Source organism: Panulirus ornatus, chromosome 57 (assembly GCF_036320965.1).
Source record: "Panulirus ornatus isolate Po-2019 chromosome 57, ASM3632096v1, whole genome shotgun sequence".
Classification (NCBI taxonomy): Eukaryota; Metazoa; Arthropoda; class Malacostraca; order Decapoda; family Palinuridae; genus Panulirus; species Panulirus ornatus.
In genome coordinates this window covers 22,305,245-22,327,002 of record NC_092280.1, presented here as the reverse complement: position 1 = coordinate 22,327,002, position 21,758 = coordinate 22,305,245, and the positions used below count along the sequence as shown (strand labels likewise).

Sequence of the window (21,758 nt, the reverse complement as noted above, 5' to 3'; positions counted from 1 at the left end):
TATCCTCTTGGTCAACTTTCCTCACTCAAAATTTTCTCCATATGCCCAAAAACATTGGTCAAAACACCTCTTCTGCACTCCTCAACCACCGCTCTTTTTAGTTTCCACACATCTCATCTTACCCTACTTACTTACCTCGAACAAACCACCTCACACTATTCTCACACATTGTCCTCAACCTTCTCATTTCCAGCACATCCATCCTCCTGCCACAAACTCTATCCATAGCCCACACGCTAACGCAACCAAACAACATTGTTGGAACCACTATTCCTCAAACATTACCCATTTTTGCTTCCGAGATAAAGTTCTCGACTTCCACACATTCTTCAAGGCTCCCAGGATTTTCGCCCCCTCCCCCACCCTATGATCCCACTGCGCTTCCATGTTCCATCCGCTGCAAGATTCCTGCTTCCCAGATATGTAAAACACTTGTACTTCCTCCAGTTTTCTCCCCCCCCAAAATTCAAAACATACCTCCCAATTGACTTGACCCCAACTCTACTGTAACCTTAATAACCTTGCTCTATTCACATTTACTCTTAACTTTCTTCTTTCACAACACTTTACCAAACTCGAGTCACCAGCTTCTGCCAGTTTTTCTCTCATGAATCACCACCAGCGCTTATCCATCAGCGAACAACAACTGACTCACATCCCAAGCTCTCTCATCCCCAACAGACTTCATACTTGCCCCTCTTCCAAAACTCTTGCATTCGCCTCCAAACAACCCCTCCATAAACAAATTAAACAACCATGGAGACCATCACAACCACCCCTGCCGCATACCTACATTCAATGAGAACCAATCACTTTCTCTCTTCCTACACTTATACATCCTTACATCCTCGATAAAAACTTTTCACTGCTCTACAACTTGCCTTCCCACACCATAATATTCATATATATATAAATATATATAATAAAACCCAGGGATAGGGGAGAAAGAATACTTCTCACATATTCCCTGTGTGCATAGAAGGCGACTAAAGGGGAAGGGAGCCGGAGGGGGGAATGGCAATTCTCCCCCTCGTTTTTTGATTTTCCAAAAGAAGGACAGAGAAGGGGGCCAAGTGAGGATATTCCCACGAAAGGCTCAGTCCTCTGTTCTGACGGTACCTCACTACTAAAAGCGGGAAATGGCGAATAGTATGAAAAAAAAAATTATATATTAATATTATACATTTTTTTTTCATACTAATTCCGCCATTTCTTGCGTTAGCAAGGTAGCGTTTAAGAATGGAGGACATGATCCTGATGAAATCTCACCTGGTTCCCTCTCTGTTCCTTCTTTTGGAAAATTAAAAAATGAGAGGGGAGGATTTCCCAACCCCTAGCTCTCTTCCCTTTTAGTTGCCTTCTATAACACCGCAGGAATACATAGGTAAGTATTTTTTCTTCCCTATCCCCAGGATAATATAACACACGTATATACATGTAATTTTTATTTTTATACTTTGTCGCTGTCTTCCGCGTTAGCAAGGTAGCGCAAGGAAACAGACGAAAGAATGGCCCAACCCTCCCACTTACACAATGTATATACATAAATGCCACACACAGCAATATACAACCTATACATTTCAACGTATACATATATTTACATGCCACAAACCATTAATACACATGCTAGGCATCATCCATTCCCGACCGCCACCCCAGCCCGCCACACTGAAATGACACCACCCCCTCCCCCTGCCTGTGATGTGAGGTAGTGCATAATAAAGACAACAAAGGCCACATCATTCACACTCTGTCTTAGCTTGTCATGTATAATGCACCGAAACCACAGATTCCTTTCCACATCCAGGCCCCACAAAACGTCCCATGAGGTTTTCCCCCAGACTTCACATGCCCTGGTTCAATCCATTGACAGCAGTCAACCCCGGTATAGCCACATCGTTCCAATTCAATCTATTCCTTGCAACACCTTCACCCTCTGCATGTTCAGGCCCCGATCACTATCAAAAGCTTTTTCACTCCATCCTTCCACCTACAATTTGGTCTCCCACTTCTCATATCCCTCCCACCTTTGAACACATATAACCTATTTGTCAATCTTTCTCATTCATTCTCTCGATGTGACCAAACATTTCAAAAAAACACCCTCTCTGCTCATACAAAACCGCACTCTTTTTATTACCGACACATCTCCTCTTACCATGCGTTCGTTACTTACTCGATCAACCACCTCACACACATTATTGTCCTCAAACATCGTCCATTCCACACATCCACACCTCGTCAGCACAAACCTTATCTAATCGCTCGGTGCCTCACACCATATAACATTGTTGGAACCCATTCCTTCCAACACACTCCATTTTTACTTTCCTAGATAATGTTCTTCCTTCCACACATTCTTCAACCGCTCCAAGAACCTGCCCCCTCCCCCACCCTGTTACTCACTTCCCCGCTTCCATGTACACTTTCATATTTGCTTGCCCCCACAGGAAACAGCATAAATGTACATAGAAAAATGATAACATATGCATTCTCTTCTCCCCCACATCTGATTGCCACCACCCTGCAATCAGCAAGGTAGCACCAGGAAACAGAAGAAAGGCCACATCTGCTCACATTCAAACATAAGCTGTCAGTGTTGAAATGTACCAAAACCATAGCTACATATACATATTTCAGGCATCCACAGACCTTTCAATGGTTACCCTGGATGTTTCATATGTTTCTTCCATTGATCCAATTCCTCTATTTCCAGCACATTTTTTACCCTCCTGTATGTTCCAGGCCCTGATTGCTCAAAATCCTTTACACTGCCATCATCCATCGCGCAATTGGTCCTTACCCTTTTTTCTCCTTGCACCCCCACATTTCTTTCCAAATGTCCCAAACCACTTCAACACAACCCGCATTCTGCATTCTCAACCACACTCTTATTTACCACAGATCTCACTTACCCTGTCATTACTTAATCAAACCACATCACCCCACATATTGTCCTGAAAAATTAATTTCCAAACATTCAACTCCTCCGCACCACTATAGCCCATGCACACCACCCATGGGCTGTGGCACTACTATATCCTTCAAACACCCTTTTATCCTACAATGTACTGTTCACTTCTCGTCTTCCACACATTTTCAGTTGACCCCAGAACCGTTGCCTCCTCCCCCATCCTATGACTCACTTCCACTTCCTTTTGCTAACTATGCCACTCCCAGATATCTAAAACACTTCACTTCCTCTCAGTATCTCTCCATTCAAACTTACTTCCCAACTAACTTGTCCTCTACCCTTCTGAACCAACTTGCCTTTATTCACATCTCTAAACTTCTGTTTCACTAACACATTTCTAAGCCTCAGTCACCATCTGTAGTTTCTCACATCGAAACTGCCACGTAAAGCTGTATTATCAGCAACAACAACCGACTCACTTCCCAGGCCCAGTCATACCCCACTGACAGCATACATTTTGTACATCAAAGAAAACTTGAGGGAAGTGTCAAAATGAATGTGGTTTCAGAAAATGGGTTCCCTTTTTCCAAGGCAGGTATTGCACTAGTTAAGGCCGCCCTGTATTAACAATTAAATATTACTGGTATTAGAAAGGGTAGTGAGTGGTGGGATGAAGAAGTAAGATTAATGGTGAAAGAAAGAGAGAGGTATTTGGACAATTTTTGCAGGGAAAAAATGCAAATGAAGTGGAGATGTATAAAAGAAAGAGGCAGGAGGATCAAGAGAAAGGTGGCAAGAGGTGAAAAAGAGGCAAATGAGAGTTGGGTTAGAGAGTATCTTTAAATTTTAGGGAGAATAAAAAATGTCTTGGAAGGAGGTCAAATAAAGTGCGTAAGACAAGGAGCAATGGGAAACTTCAGTGAAGGGGGCTAATGGAAGGTGAAAACAAGTATGGTGATGTGAGAAGGGAGATGGAGTGAGTTAATTTTTGGAAAGGTTGGTTGAATGTGTTTGATGATAAGAGAGCAGATATAGGTTGTTTTGGTCCCCGAGTGGTGTGCAAGTGAGAGGGTTAGGGCAAATGACTTGGTAAACCAGAGAAGAGGTAGTAAAAGCTTTGCGGAAGTATGAAACCGGCAAGCATAGTTATTGGATGGTAATTGCAATGAATTTATTAAAAAATGGGGTGACTGTATGTTGACTGGTTGGTAAGGATCCCTGGGGCTAGGGATTAAGAGTACTTCCACGTATTCCCTTCGTGTCGTAGAAGGCGACTAAAAGGGGAGGGAGCGGGGGGCTGGAAATCCTCCCCTCACGTTTTTTTTTAATTTTTCCAAAAGAAGAACAGAGAATTGGGCCAGGTGAGGATATTCCCTCAAAGGCCCAGTCCGCTGTTTCTTAACGCTACCCAATCTCTAATGCGGAAATGGCGAATAGTTTGAAATAAGGGAAAAAGAATGACTCATGGTGAGGTGCTGAAGGATTGGTGGAATGCTTGCATAGTGCCATTGTACAAAGGCAAAGGGATAAGAGTGAGTGCTGTCACAAAATTACAGAGGTATAAGTCTTTTAGTATTCCTGGTAAAATTTATGGAGGTTATTTGATTGGAGAAGGTGAAGGCATGTACAGAACAGTCGGATTGGGAAGAGTAGTGTGGTTTCAGAAGTGGTAGAGGATGTTGGATCAGTGTCTGCTTTGAAGATGCAGGTTAGAAATACTTAGCAAAGGCCAAATGGAATATGTATGCGGCCTTTAATGGGATCTGGAGAAGGCATAATGATAAGAGTTGATAGAATGCTCTGTGGAAGGTATTAAGGAAATTATGGTTAGTGGGAGGCAAGTTGTTAGAAGCAGTGAAAAGCTTTTATCGAGGATGTAAGGCATGTGTACGTGTAGGAAGGGAGGAAAGTGATTGGTTCTCAGTGAATGTAGGTTTGCGGCAGGGGTGTGTGATGTCTCCATGGTTGTTTAATTTGTTTATGGATGGGGTTGTTAGGGAGGTGAATGCAAGAGTTTTGGAAAGAGGGGCAAGTATGCAGTCTGTTGTGGATGAGAGAGCTTGGGAAGTGAGTCAGTTGTTGTTCGCTGATGATACAGTGCTGGTGGCTGATTCATGTAAGAAACTGCAGAAGCTGGTGACTGAGTTTGGTAAAGTGTGTGAAGGAAGAAAGTTAAGAGTAAATGTGAATAAGAGCAAGGTTATTAGGTACAGTAGGGTTGAGGGGCAAGTCAATTGGGAGGTAAGTTTGGATGGAGAAAAACTGGCGGAAGTAAAGTGTTTTAGATATCTGGGAGTGGATCTGGCAGCGGATGGAACCATGGAAGCGGAAGTGAATCATAGGGTGGGGGAGGGGGCGAAAATTCTGGGAGACTTGAAGAATGTGTGGAAGTCGAGAACATTATCTCAGAAAGCAAAAATGGGTATGTTTGAAGGAATAGTGGTTCCAACAATGTTGTATGGTTGCGAGGCGTGGGCTATGGCTTGAGCTGTGCGCAGGAGGGTGGATGTGCTGGAAATGAGATGTTTGAGGACACTGTGTGGTGTGAGGTGGTTTGATCGAGTAAGTAATGTAAGGGTAAGAGAGATGTGTGGAAATAAAAAGAGCGTGGTTGAGAGAGCAGGAGAGGGTGTTTTGAAATGGTTTGGGCACATGGAGAGAATGAGTGAGGAAAGATTGACCAAGAGAATATATGTGTCGGAGGTGGAGGGAACGAGGAGAAGTGGGAGACCAAATTGGAGGTGGAAAGATGGAGTGAAAAAGATTTTGAGTGATCGGGGCCTGAACATGCAGGAGGGTGAAATGCATGCAAGGAATAGAGTGAATTGGAACGATGTGGTATACCGGGGTCGACGTGCTGTCAGTGGATTGAACCAGGGCATGTGAAGCGTCTGGGGTAAACCATGGAAAGTATGTGGGGTCTGGATGTGGAAAGGGAGCTGTGGTTTCGGTGCATTATTACATGACAGCTAGAGACTGAGTGTGAACGAATGGGGCCTTTGGTGTCTTTCCTAGCGCTACCTCGCACACATGAGGGGGGAGGGGGATGTTATTCCATGTGTGGCGAGGTGGTGATGGGAACAAATAAAGGCAGACAGTATGAATTATTTACATGTGTATATATGTATATGTCTGTGTGTGTATATATATGTGCACATTGAGATGTATATATATATATATATATATATATATATATATATATATATATATATATATATATATATATATATTATCCCTGGGGATAGGGGAGAAAATACTTCCCACGTATTCCCTGCGTGTCGTAGAAGGCGACTAAAAGGGGAGGGAGCGCGGGGCTGGAAATCCTCCCCTCTTGTTTTTTTTTCAATTTTCCAAAAGAAGGAACAGAAAAGGGGGCCAGGTGAGGATATTCCCTCAGAGGCCCAGTCCTCTGTTCTTAACGCTACCTTGCTAATGCGGGAAATGGCGAATAGTTTGAAAGAAAGAAAGAAAATATATATATATATATATATATATATATATATATATATATATATATATATATATATATACTATCCCTGGGGATAGGGGATTAAGAGTACTTCCCACGTATTCCCTGCGTGTCGTAGAAGGCGACTAAAAGGGGAGGGAGCGGGGGGCTGGAAATCCTCCCCTCTCGGGTTTTTTTTAATTTTCCAAAAGAAGGAACAGAGAATTGGGCCAGGTGAGGGTATTCCCTCAAAGGCCCAGTCCTCTGTTCTTAACGCTACCTCGCTAATGCGGGAAATGGCGAATAGTTTGAAAGAAAGAATATATATATATACATATATATATATATATATATATATATATATATATATATATATATATATATATATATATATATATATATATATATATCCCTGGGGATAGGGGATTAAGAGTACTTCCCATGTATTCCCTGCGTGTCGTAGAAGGCGACTAAAAGGGGAGGGAGCGGGGGGCTGGAAATCCTCCCCTCTCGTTTTTTTTTTTCTTTTTTTTAATTTTCCAAAAGAAGGAACAGAGAATTGGGCCAGGTGAGGGTATTCCCTCAAAGGCCCAGTCCTCTGTTCTTAACGCTACCTCGCTAATGCGGGAAATGGCGAATAGTTTGAAAGATATATATATATATATATATATATATATATATATATATATATATATATATATATATATATATATATATATATATATATTTTTGCTTTGTTGCTGTCTCCCGCGTTTGCGAGGTAGCGCAAGGAAACAGACGAAAGAAATGGCCCAACCCACCCCCATACACATGTATATACATATGTCCACACACGCAAATATACATACCTACACAGCTTTCCATGGTTTACCCCAGACGCTTCACATGCCCTGGTTCAATCCACTGACAGCACCTCAACCCCGGTATACCACATCGATCCAATTCACTCTACTCCTTGCCCTCCTTTCACCCTCCTGCATGTTCAGGCCCCGATCACACAAAATATTTTTCACTCCATCTTTCCACCTCCAATTTGGTCTCCCACTTCTCCTCGTTCCCTCCACCTCCGACACATATATCCTCTTGGTCAATCTTTCCTCACTCATTTTCTCCATATGCCCAAACCATTTCAAAACACCCTCTTCTGCTCTCTCAACCACGCTCTTTTTATTTCCACACATCTCTCTTACCCTTACGTTACTTACTCGATCAAACCACCTCACACCACACATTGTCCTCAAACATCTCATTTCCAGCACATCCATCCTCCTGCTCACAACTCTATCCATAGCCCACGCTTCGCAACCATACAACATTGTTGGAACCACTATTCCTTCAAACATACCCATTTTTGCTTTCCGAGATAATGTTCTCGACTTCCACACATTCTTCAAGGCTCCCAGGATTTTCGCCCCCTCCCCCACCCTATGATCCACTTGCGCTTCCATGGTTCCATCCGCTGCCAGATCTGCTCCCAGATATGTAAAACACTTTACTTCCTCCAGTTTTTCTCCATTCAAACTTACCTCCCAATTGACTTGACCCTCAACTCTACTGTACCTAATAACCTTGCTCTTATTCACATTTACTCTTAACTTTCTTCTTTCACACACTTTACCAAACTCAGTCACCAGCTTCTGCAGTTTCTCTCATGAATCAGCCACCAGCGCTGTATCATCAGCGAACAACAACTGACTCACTTCCCAAGCTCTCTCATCCCCAACAGACTTCATACTTGCCCCTCTTTCCAAAACTCTTGCATTCGCCTCCCTAACAACCCCATCCATAAACAAATTAAACAACCATGGAGACATCACACACCCCTGCCGCAAACCTACATTCACTGAGAACCAATCACTTTCCTCTCTTCCTACACGTATACATGCCTTACATCCTCGATAAAAACTTTTCACTGCTTCTAACAACTTGCCTCCCACACCATATATTCTTATATATATATATATATATATATATATATCCCAGGGGATAGGGGAGAAAGAATACTTCTCACATATTCCCTGTGTGTCATAGAAGGCGACTAAAAGGGAAGGGAGCGGGGGGATGGAAATTCTCCCCTCTCGTTTTTGATTTTCCAAAAGAAGGAACAGAGAAGGGGGCCAAGTGAGGATATTCCCTCAAAGGCTCAGTCCTCTGTTCTTGACGGTACCTCACTAATGCGGGAAATGGCGAATAGTATGAAAAAAAATATATATATATATACATTTTTTTTCATACTATTCGCCATTTCTTGCGTTAGCAAGGTAGCGTTAAGAATGGAGGACTGAGCCTTTGATGGAAATCCTCACCTGGTTCCCTTCTCTGTTCCTTCTTTTGGAAAATTAAAAATGAGAGGGGAGGATTTCCAACCCCTTGCTCTCTTCCCTTTTAGTTGCCTTCTATAACACGCAGGGAATACATGGTAAGTATTTTTTCTTCCCTATCCCCAGGGATAATATACACACGTATATACATGTATATTTTATTTTTATACTTTGTCGCTGTCTCCTGCGTTAGCAAGGTAGCGCAAGGAAACAGACGAAAGAATGGCCCAACCCTCCCACTTACACATGTATATACATAAATGCCCACACACGCACATATACATACCTATACATTTCAACGTATACATATATTTACATGCACAAACATATATACACATGCTGCCTTCATCCATTCCCGCCGCCACCCCGCCACACATGAAATGACACCCCCCTCCCCCTGCATGTGTGTGAGGTAGTGCTAAGAAAGGACAACAAAGGCCACATTCATTCACACTCTGTCTCTAGCTGTCATGTATAATGCACCGAAACCACAGATTCCTTTCCACATCCAGGCCCCACAAAACTTCCCATGGTTTCCCCCAGACGCTTCACATGCCCTGGTTCAATCCATTGACAGCACGTCAACCCCGGTATACCACATCGTTCCAATTCACTCTATTCCTTGCACACCTTTCACCCTCCTGCATGTTCAGGCCCCGATCACTCAAAATCTTTTTCACTCCATCCTTCCACCTACAATTTGGTCTCCCACTTCTCATTCCCTCCACCTTTGACACATATAACCTATTTGTCAATCTTTCCTCATTCATTCTCTCGATGTGACCAAACCATTTCAAAACACCCTCTTCTGCTCTTTCAACCGCACTCTTTTTTTTTACCACACATCTCTCTTACCCTTTCGTTACTTACTCGATCAAACCACCTCACACCACATATTGTCCTCAAACATCTCATTTCCAACACATCCACCCTCGTCAGCACAACCTTATCTATCGCTCGTGCCTCACAACCATATAACATTGTTGGAACCACTATTCCTTCAAACACACCCATTTTTACTTTCCTAGATAATGTTCTTGCCTTCCACACATTCTTCAACGCTCCCAGAACCTTTGCCCCCTCCCCCACCCTGTTACTCACTTCCGCTTCCATGTACACTTTCATATTTGCTTGCCCCCACAGGAAACAGCATAAATGTACATAGAAAAATGATAACATATGCATTCTCTTCTCCCCCACATCTGATTGCCACCCCCTGCATCAGCAAGGTAGCACCAGGAAACAGAAGAAAGGCCACATCTGCTCACATTCAAACATAAGCTGTCATGTGTGTGAAATGTACCAAAACCATAGCTACTTATACATATTCAGGCTCCACAGACCTTTCAATGGTTTACCCTGGATGTTTCATATGTTTCTGTCCATTGTTCCAATTCTCTATTCCCTGCACATTTTTTACCCTCCTGTATGTTCAGGCCCTGATTGCTCAAAATCCTTTACACTCCATCTTTCCATCTCCAATTTGGTCTTCCCTTTTCTCCTTGCTCCCTCCACATTCTTTCCATATGTCCAAACCACTTCAACACACCCTCTTCTGCATTCTCAACCACACTCTTATTACCACAGATCTCACTTACCCTGTCATTACTTAATCAAACCACTTCACACCACATATTGTCCTGAAAAATTAAATTTCCAAAACATTCACCCTCCTCCGCACCATCTATAGCCCATGCCTCGCACCCATGGGCTGGCACTACTATTCCTTCAAACACCCTTTTTATCCTACAATGTACTGTTCTCTCTTTCCACACATTTTCAGTGACCCCAGAACCTTTGCCTCCTCCCCCATCCTATGACTCACTTCCACTTCCATTTGCTACTATGTCCACTCCCAGATATCTAAAACACTTCACTTCCTCCAGTATCTCTCCATTCAAACTTACATCCCAACTAACTTGTCCCTCTACCCTGCTGAACCAACTTTGCCTTTATTCACATTCTCTAAACTTTTTTGTTTCACACACATTTCTAAGCTCAGTCACCATCTGTAGTTTCTCACTCGAATCTGCCACTAATGCTGTATTATCAGCAACAACAACCGACTCACTTCCCAGGCCCAGTCATCCCCACTGACAGCATACTTTTTGTTACATCAAGAAAACTTGAGGGGAAGTGTCAAAATGATGTGGTTTCAGAAAATGGGTTCCCTTTTTCCAAGGCAGGTATTGCACTAGTTAAGCCCTGTATTACATTAACTATTACTGGGTTGATTAGAAAGGGTAGTGAGTGGTGGGATGAAGAAGTAAGATTATTGGTGAAAGAGAAGAGAGAGGTATTTGGACAATTTTTGCAGGGAAAAAATGCAAATGAGTGGGAGATGTATAAAAGAAAGAGGCAGGAGGTCAAGAGAAAGGTGCAAGAGGTGAAAAAGAGGGCAAATGAGAGTTGGGGTGAGAGAGTATCTTTAAATTTTAGGGAGAATAAAAAGATGTCTTGGAAGGAGGTAAATAAAGTGCGTAAGACAAGGGAGCAAATGGGAACTTCAGTGAAGGGGGCTAATGGGGAGGTGAAAACAAGTAGTGGTGATGTGAGAAGGAGATGGAGTGAGTATTTTGAAGGTTTGTTGAATGTGTTTGATGATAGAGAGGCAGATATAGGTTGTTTTGGTCGAGGTGGTGTGCAAAGTGAGAGGGTTAGGGAAAATGATTTGGTAAACAGAGAAGAGGTAGTAAAAGCTTTGCGGAAGATGAAAGCCGGCAAGGCAGTAGTTTTGGATGGTATTGCAATGAATTTATTAAAAAATGGGGTGACTGTATTGTTGACTGGTTGGTAAGGATCCCTGGGGATAGGGGATTAAGAGTACTTCCCACGTATTCCCTGCGTGTCGTAGAAGGCGACTAAAAGGGGAGGGAGCGGGGGGCTGGAAATCCTCCCCTCTCGGTTTTTTTTAATTTTCCAAAAGAAGGAACAGAGAATTGGGCCAGGTGAGGGTATTCCCTCAAAGGCCCAGTCCTCTGTTCTTAACGCTACCTCGCTAATGCGGGAAATGGCGAATAGTTTGAAAGAAAGAAAAAAGAATGACTCATGGTGAGGTGCCTGAGGATTGGTGGAATGCTTGCATAGTGCCATTGTACAAAGGCAAAGGGGATAAGAGTGAGTGCTCAAATTACAGAGGTATAAGTCTGTTGAGTATTCCTGGTAAATTATATGGAAGGGTATTGATTGAGAGGGTGAAGGCATGTACAGAACATCGGATTGGGGAAGAGCAGTGTGGTTTCAGAAGTGGTAGAGGATGTGTGGATCAGGTGTTTGCTTTGAAGAATGCATGTGAGAAATACTTAGAAAAGCAAATGGATTTGTATGTGGCATTTATGGATCTGGAGAAGGCATATGATAAGAGTTGATAGAGATGCTCTGTGGAAGGTATTAAGGATATATGGTGTGGGAGGCAAGTTGTTAGAAGCTTTGAAAAGTTTTTATCGAGGATGTAAGGCACGTGTACGTGTAGGAAGAGAGGAAAGTGATTGGTTCTCAGTGAATGTAGGTTTGCGGCATGGGTGTGTGATGTCTCCATGGTTGTTTAATTTGTTTATGGATGGGGTTGTTAGGGAGGTGGATGCAAGGGTTTTGGAAAGAGGGGCAAGTATGCAGTCTGTTGTAGATGAGAGAGCTTGGGAAGTGAGTCAGTTGTTGTTCGCTGATGATACAGCGCTGGTGGCTGATTCATGTGAGAAACTGCAGAAGCTGGTGACTGAGTTTGGTAAAGTGTGTGAAAGAAGAAAGTTAGGAGTAAATGTGAATAAGAGTAAGGTTATTAGGTACAGTAGGGTTGAGGGTAAGTCAATTGGGAGGTAAGTTTGAATGGAGAAAAACTGGAGGAAGTAAAGTGTTTCAGATATCTGGGAGTGGATCTGGCAGTGGATGGAACCATGGAAGCGGAAGTGAATCATAGGGTGGGGAAGGGGGCGAAAATTCTGGGAGGCTTGAAGAATGTTTGGAAGTCGAGAACATTATCTTGGAAAGCAATAATGGGTATGTTTGAAGGAATAGTGGTTCCAACAATGTTGTATGGTTGCGAAGCGTGGGCTATGGATAGAGTTGTGCGCAGGAGGGTGGATGTGCTGGAAATGAGATGTTTGAGGACAATATGTGGTGTGAGGTGGTTTGATCGAGTAAGTAATGTAAGGGTAAGAGAGATGTGTGGAAGTGAAAAGAGTGTGGTTGAGAGAGCAGAAGAGGGTATTTTGAAATGGTTTGGTCACATGGAGAGAATGAGTGAGGAAAGATTGACCAGGAGGATATATGTGTGAGAGGTGGAGGGAACGAGGAGAAGTGGGAGACCAAATTGGAGGTGGAAAGATGGAGTGAAAAAGATTTTGAGTGATCGGGGCCTGAACATGTAGGAGGGTGAAAGGCGTGCAAGGAATAGAGTGAATTGGAACGATGTGGTATACTGGGGTCGATGTGCTGTCAATGGATTGAACCAGGGCATGTGAAGCGTCTGGGGTAAACCATGGAAAGTTCTGTGGGGCCTGGATGTGGAAAGGGAGCTGTGGTTTCGGTGCATTATTACATGACAGCTAGAGACTGAGTGTGAACGAATGGGGCCTTTGTTGTCTTTTCCTAGCGCTAACTTGCACACATGACGGGGGAGGGGGGTTGTTATTCCATGTGTGGCAGGGTGGCGATGGGAATAAATAAAGGCAGACTATGAATTATGTACATGGGTATATATGTATATATATGTGTACATTGAGATGTATAGGTATGTATATTTGCGTGTGTGGACGTGTATGTGGATGGGTTGGGCCATTCTTTCGTCTGTTTCCTTGTGCTACCTCGCTAACGCGGGAGACAGCAACAAAGCAAAATAAATAATAATAATATTACTCGTATGGCTTCCATACCAGTAGAGCTAACAAGGCACCCACTCTCTAGCTTTACTGACACTATCAAATTAAAATATATCACTGAAGGTTGAAATAGGTTTAGATAAAAAAAATAATCCAGGTCATGTCTTTATTGCTAACCCCATGGAGACTCATAAACAATATAAGATAAAGTAATATGTCTAGGTTCTTCTGAGGTGCAGGTTGACTTTGGTGTTAGCTTCATAGACTATACTTAACAAGGAAGACTCAATAATAGTATGAAATAGCACAATTTCTGGTTTCTCCAGCTGTTATTCTATATATAACTTTAATTTGGCAAAATTTACTTAATAGCAGCTGAACCAAGAGCAGTCAGCTGTCATGGCCAGATTAAACAGAAATGGAACTGAACATTCCCTCTTTTGGGATGACCATTATTTGTTTAAAAAGTGTTAATTACACATGTCAAAATTTTCTTCAACTAAAAAAGCTCTACTTACAAAATTGTCTTCATCAATGTATCTCATGTTTGAGCAGAGAGCCTAAGTCATTCTCAAGCTCTTTCATACTGAAATTCTAGACAGGAAAAAATATTCAGTTTCTCATCAAAGAAACCTGCTTCAAGAAATACATAGTAAGTCTAACATGGCTAAAGCATAATTATACAGTTCAGTAAAAAACTAAGTAGAGGGGCAGAAGTTGCCTATCCTATAAGCTTGTCTGATCAATATACAATATATACATGAACAAGTTATTGCTACAACAAATGGCAGAACTTATCAAGGGACAAAAAGGCACTTCCTAATTCAGATAATGTGTTAGAACTTTCAGGTTTCTAAAACCTAAACTCTGGAAATGATCATGGAATAGTTTACATTTTGGGAATGTTCAGGAACTTCAATGAGTAGAGATGGAGAGATTAGCCTTAAATAAACAAGTCATTGAGATCAAAATTTGGCTAAGTAATGATACTGACTAAGTCTTTCACAAGTACAGACGAGGACCATTACCAATAATGTTCATATTGTAAAAAAGAAAAAAAAAATCACCTATGCATTTCCTTACATGTGCATCAACTCTAACCACATATACAGATGCAGCAGCAAATATACTGTTGATAATTGCTGGCGACTTTCCTCTTTGTATAAATTCTACAAGTAAAATGGTCAACAAGTACTATGATATAACATGGGATATTTAGTGCTTTCTGGATTGTATGAATGACTTTGTGCTTATGGTTAAAGGTCACATGGTCCAAAGTTGTATGGAATGAAAACATGACTTTGGCCTGTTACACAAACCATTAGAGCTTGTGCAACACAGTGTGTACCCCTGAGACGAGTAGTACCTTTGTATTATCTTGGGCAGCTGAGCAGAAATGAGGGTGCAGTAGATTTTTAGACCTAAAGCTCGATTTCTTCACCTTACACTGTAGACAGTATCATGGAGTACTGATAATCATAATTTTATATCTAAAGAAATGCTGCAAATAATATTCTTTTAAACTAAGATATGGCCTTTCGCTTTTACAGTATTAAGTAAAAATTTTATTTTTTACAAAAATTCTGCACCAGGTTTGCTAGCCAAGTGTGATGTGATCTAATTATGTATTGGGGAATTTAGAAAAAGAAATGACAGCATTTATTATACAATCATCTCCAGCTATGCAGGGCAGTATGTCAGTGGAATAAATATTTTTGATAATATATGAACAATGAAAATTAGGGCAAAGTACTCATTTGGATATGACAAACCAGCTTTTATAAACAAGGTTCACCTAAGACAGAAAAATAAATATACAGTATAAAATATAAATTATAACCTATATCCCAAAGTCCCTAAGAGTATGCATGCGTAAAGGCTGGCAATCTGTCAGTCCTGCATAAGTCTGAGGGTGCACTACAGAAATTCATTCACAGCCTATCTCCATATCTGCCCATCCATCACAAACTATTGGCATACACAAACAGGTTGGGAGGGCCACATTGGAAAGGCTAAGGCGCACATGATACATTATCTAACATGGAAAAGCAATCCCTAAAAGGGGGACTGATTTAAAGACAAGTTATTTTCATTGACTGACAATGTGTACATTTTCAGAGGTAAGAAAATCTTTTTCTGTAACAAATGTATCATAAAAGAGAATAAATTAAAAATAAAAAATTTGACAAGAAAATATATCTTTTGTGCCAGAAGAACACCACTGCTATAGAAATATATATATCGAGTGAAATTAAAATGTATTAAGTACTATACTTCCAAAGTACATTACCAGTTAAAGAATGTATAAAGAAAATCATTGCTCATCACACAGAATGAGTAAAGAAAGGTTCAACTGGAGTAGGTATAAAATTCTTGAGCAGCTTTTTACAATTATTAAGGACTAGATTATGCCTCATGTCAGAGGGCTGTTTCCACTGACTCCTTATCTTCAGTTTCATTATCTTTAGAAGCAGATGTTGACTCTAAGTCTTGTACTGTATCAGAGGCAATTATAGACACATCTGGTGGTAAAGGAGGTTGATCAAGGGTTGTGTTAGGAGTAGAATGTGCAACTTCATCAGGATGTTCAACAGGTGAGGAAGAGGGGGAGTATGATGTTGCACGATCTGAACTACATGGTTCACTGTGTGCACGTGCCAGAGGTCCCCTCACATTTTGTAAACCAAGCCGCTCTGGACTTTCTGCACTGCTGTCATCCTCCTCCTCCTCCTCCTCATCCTCCTCCTCTTCAATAACCTCTCCACCATGGTCTTCCAAAATTGTGGTACTAATAATTTCTGTTTTTGGTGTGCGGAACCGCCTGCCACTTCCAAACCGACTCTGAAAGAGTAGTGCCCTTGCAGTGTTACGGGAAGAAGGCGGTATGATAACTCCTTCACCTCGTGTCTGGGAGGGTGAAGGCTGAGGAGGCTTCACTACAGGAGCAGGAGGCGGTGAATACCCATAAATTCCAGGACGAGATGCTTTCAGCATCTCCACAGCTGAAATTCTTTGATTACCACCTGCAGAACTCATACTTTTATTCAAAATCATTTTCTTAAAATCCCCTAATGTTGTTTGCTTAGGTGTAGATTGTGATGCTTGCTGAGTCTGTTGCAATGATAAAGACTGCTGGGATTGTTGTGATTGTTGGTTCTGTGGGGAATCTTGAGAATTTGAAGGTGTAATGGAACTTTGTTTTGTTTGAGGCTCATATTTACTTAGACTGTCGTAAGATAAATCCTGATACCCTTCAGGTGGATCAACATCTGTTGTAGGTGAAATATCTTCTGACTGAGAGTCACTTAGTGACTGTTCATGTGCTTGTGGGTCTCTGTGTGGAATACCACTTTGCTGAAGGTTTATCTGTTGGTCAGGAGGCCATCCAACATATACACTCTGAACCTGAGGTCTAATAGCATATGGTGGAAGGGGGTTAACACCAAACACAGCAGGGGAAGTGCTACGACTAGATGTTGGGGTAGTTTTCTGGCTGCCAAATTCACCAGCAGGTCCAGCTGTTGTGCCTCTGTGGGAATTGTAATACTGAGGATGACGCATGGCTGCATACAGCTCTTCTCTACTCATATAGCGACGTCCTCGAGTTAAGTCTGTCACAGTAAGATCAGTTACATCAGACATCACACTCTGTGGTGATGGATTAACAGAAACAAAGGATGACTGACTGCTATCAGGAGGGGACACGGGGGTAGTTGGTAATGACCGTGGTCCAACACCCCCTCCCACCTGCTGCTGCTGAAGTTGTGCTGCTTGATGCTGAGCCCTCCGGCTATAATAATAGACCTCAGCTGAAGGACTACTACGATAACTCTGTTCACCAGACATTTCACTTGAGTATGACGAGTTCAGCTCAGAGGATGCTGTGTCAGGTGATGGGTAGCGGATAAAGCTGGAATCATCTCGTGGCAAGAGTTTCCTAGCACCCTTTTCTGACGCAGCCTTAAAACCTCCATCATCCTCCTCTGTAGACTCGTCTTTATTCTTCTTCTTTCTTCTCAGAGGCAAGGTCCAAAACCATTTCTTCTTGGGTGATTTTTCTGTTTTTGCCTCCTTTTTCTTCTTTTCTTTATCCTTTTCCTTTTTACCAGATTTTTCTTTCTTATCTAATACTTTTTCTGGAGTGCTAGGATTAGAAGCAGCTGGCCTCCGAAATCCTCTACTATCCATTCCAGCTGTATATGAAGCAACACTTGATCTTCTTGATAATGCTTGTTGCTGTTGCTGCTGCAGATGTTGCTCATCCTTTTGCTGCTGCTCAGTTGTTTGAGGTACAAATGACTGTCGTCGAGATGGAGGGAGGGAACTATAACCTCTCTGATGTCTCCCAAAGCCCGCAGGTAAGGTCCCCCCAACTTGAACATGTCGAGTCATGCCAATTCTGCCATAAATATCACTATCAATTAGGCTACAGTGGTCTGTATATGGAGGTGGGGATGTTGACATGGGTCTGGGAGGCTGCTGCTGCTGCTGGGTAGCCCCTATACCATCTGATACCAAACCCACACTCTGAAGACTTCGCTGGGATCCATACATCAAACCTAGGGATGAAACTCCATGAAATATTTGAAAATGTAGTTTAATTCATGTACATATTTGAATCTTGGTGCATACCTCTGTTCCTGGCACTAAATACCAAACCCACACTTTGAAGACTTCGCTGGGATCCATACATCAAACCTAGGGATGAAACTCCATGAAATATTTGAAAATGTAGTTTAATTCATGTACATATTTGAATCTTGGTGCATACCTCTGTTCCTGGCACTAACTCACTAATGCAGGAAACTAAAAAATATATATATATATATCTTTTTCTTTCTTTCATACTATTCGCCATTTCCCGCATTAGCAAGGTAGCATTAAGAACAGAGGACTGGGCCTTTGAGGGAATATCCTCAATTGGCCCCCTTCTCTGTTCCTTCTTTTGGAAAACTAAAAATGAGAGAGGAGGATTTCCAGCCCCCCGCAACCTTAAGAAATAAATATATATATATATTTTTCTCATACATATTTGCCATTTTCCGCGTTAGCAAAGTAGCGTTAAGAACAGAGGACTGAGCCTTAGAGGGAACATCCTCCCTTGGAAAAAGTAAAATGGGAGGAGAATTTCTAGCCCCCTGCTCCCTCCCCTCTTAGTCACCTTCTATGACACACAGGGAATATGTGGGAAGTATTCTTTCTCCCCTATCCCTGGGGATAGGGGAGAAAGAATACAGTCTCTAGCTGTCATGTGATAATGCACCGAAACCACAGCTCCCTTTCCACATCCAGGCCCCACAGAACTTTCCATGGTTTACCCCAGACGCTTCACATGCCCTGGTTCAATCCATTGACAGCAAGTTGACCCTGGTATACCACATCTTTCCAATTCACTCTATTCTTTGCATGCCTTTCATCCTCCTGCATGTTCAGGCCCCGATCATTCAAAATCTTTTTCACTCCATCTTTCCACCTCCAATTTGGTCTCCCACTTCTCCTCATCCCTCCACCTCTGACACATATATCCTCTTGGTCAATCTTTCCTCACTCATTCTCTCCATATGCCCAAACCATTTCAAAACACCCTCTTCTGCTCTCTCAACCACACTCTTTTTACCACTACGCATCTCTCTTACTCTTTCATTAATTACTCGATCAAACCACCTCACACCACATATTGTCCTCAAACAGCTCATTTCCAGCACATCCACCCACCTCCGCACAACTCTATCTATAGCCCACACCTCACAACCATATATCATTGTTGGAACCACTATTCCTTCAAACATACCCATTTTTGCTTTCCAAGATAACGTTCTCAAGTTCCAAACATTCTTCAAGGCTCCCAGAATTTTCGTCCCCTCCCCCACCCTATGATTCACGTCTGCTTCCATGGTTCCATCCGCTGCCAAATCCACTCCCAGATATCTAAAACACTTCACTTCCTCCAGTTTCTCTCCATTCAAACTTACCTCCCAACTGACTTGTCCCTCAACCCTACTGTGCCTAATAACCTTGCTCTTATTCACATTTATTCTCAGCTTTCTTCTTTCACACACTTTACCAAACTCAGTCTCCAGCTTCTGCAGTTTCTCACCTGAATCAGCCATCAGCGCTGTATCATCAGCGAACAACAACTGACTCACTTCCCAAGCTCTCTCATCCACAACAGCCTGCAAACTTGCCCCTCTTTCCAAAACTCTTGCATTCACCTCCCTAACAACCCCATCCATAAACAAATTAAACAACCATGGAGACATCACGCACCCCTGCTGCAAACCAACATTCACTGAGAACAAATCACTTTCCTCTCTTCCTACACGTACACATGCCTTACATCCTCGATAGAAACTTTTCACTGCTTCTAACAACTTGCCTCCCACACCATATATTCTTAATACCTTCCACAGAGCATCTCTATCAACTCTATTATATGCCTTCTCCAGATCCATAAATGCTACATACAAATCCATTTGCTTTTCTAAGTATTTCTCACATACATTCTTCAAAGCAAACACATGATCCACACATCCTCTACCACTTCTGAAACCACACTGCTTTTCCCCAATCTGATGCTCTGTACATGCCTTCACCCTCTCAATCAATACCCTCCCATATAATTTCCCAGGAATACTTAATAAACTTATACCTCTGTAATTTGAGCACTCACTTTTATCCCCTTTGCCTTTGTACAATGGCACTATGCAAGCTTTCCGCCAATCCTCAGACATCTCACCATGAGTCATACATACATTAAATAACCTTACCAACCAGTCAACAATACAGTCACCCCCTTTTTTAATAAATTCCACTGCAATACCATATATATATATATATATATATATATATATATATATATATATATATATATTCAATATACATTTATTATACTTTGTCGCTGTCTCCCACGTTAGCGAGGTAGCGCAAGGAAACAGACGAAAGAATGGCCTACCCACCCACATACACATTTATATAAATACACATCCACACACGCACATATACATATATACACTTGTACATAATTCATACTTGCTGCCTTTATTCATTCCCGTTGCCACCCCACCACACATGAAATGACACCCCCCTCCCCCCTACACGCACGTGAGGTAGTGCTAGGAAAAGAGAACAAAGGCTACATTCGTTCACACTCTGTCTCTAGCTGTCATGTATGATGCACCGAAACCACCTCGATGTGACCAAACCATTTCAATACACCCTCTTCTGCTCTCTCAACCACACTCTTTTCATTACCACACATCTCTCTTACCCTTTCATTACTTACTCAATCAAACCACCTCACACCACATATTGTCCTCAAACATCTCATATCCAACACATCCACCTTCCTCCGCACAACCCTATCTAAACCCTACCTATAGCCCACATCTCGCAACCATGGAGAAAAACTGGAGGAAGTGAAGTGTTTTAGATATCTGGGAGTGGATTTGGCAACGGATTGAACCATGGAAGAAGAAGGGAATCATAGGGAGGGGGAGGGGGCAAAAGTTCTGAAAGCATTGAAGAATGTGTGGAAGTCGAGAACATTATCTCAGAAAGCAAAAATGTTATATGTTATATGGTTGCGAGGCATGGGCTATAGATAGAGTTGTGCGTAGGAGGGTGGATGTGCTGGAAATGAGATGTTTGAGGACAATGTGTGGTGTGAGGTGGTTTGATCGAGTAAGTAATAATAGGGTAAGAGAGATGTCTGGTAATAAAAAGAGTGTGGTTGAGAGAGCAGAAGAGGGTGTTTTGAAATGGTTTGGGCACATGGAGAGAATGAGTGAGGAAAGATCGACCAAGAGGATATATGTGTCGGAGGTGGAGGGAACGAGAAGTGGGAGACCAAATTGGAGGTGGAAAGATGGAGTGAAAAAGATTTTGAGTGATCGGGGCCTGAACATGCAGGAGGGTGAAAGGCGGGCAAGGAATAGAGTGAAGTGGATCGATGTGGTATACCGGGGTTGACGTGCTGTCAGTGGATTGAATCAGGGCATGTGAAGCGTCTGGGGTAAACCATGGAAAGTTGTGTGGGGCCTGGATGTGGAAAGGGAGCTATGGTTTCGGGCATTATTGCATGACAGCTAGAGACTGAGTGTGAACGAATGGGGCCTTTGTTGTCTTTTCCTAGCGCTACCTCGTGCACATGAGGGGGGAGGGGGATGGTATTCCATGTACGGTGAGGTGGCGATGGGAATGAATAAAGGCAGACAGTGTGAATTGTGTAAATGGGTATATATGTATGTGTCTGTGTGTAT

At 42.3% G+C, this 21,758-nt stretch overlaps 1 protein-coding gene across 5 annotated transcripts in view; it reads right to left on the bottom strand.

Annotated features, from left to right (window-relative positions):
• Positions 1–13,652: 13,652 nt before the first annotated feature.
• LOC139766261 (uncharacterized) overlaps positions 13,653–21,758 on the bottom strand; it is a 366,776-nt gene continuing 358,670 nt past the window's right edge. For 4 of the 5 annotated variants that reach the window (XM_071694658.1, XM_071694659.1, XM_071694660.1 and 1 more), the window contains one exon: positions 13,653–18,059. In XM_071694658.1, the coding sequence (XP_071550759.1) occupies positions 15,919–18,059 (2,141 nt within the window). In that variant the 3' untranslated portion in view covers positions 13,653–15,918. Of the gene's footprint in view, positions 18,199–21,758 lie in introns of all 5 variants that reach the window. The other variant, XM_071694662.1, reaches the window with a different exon arrangement.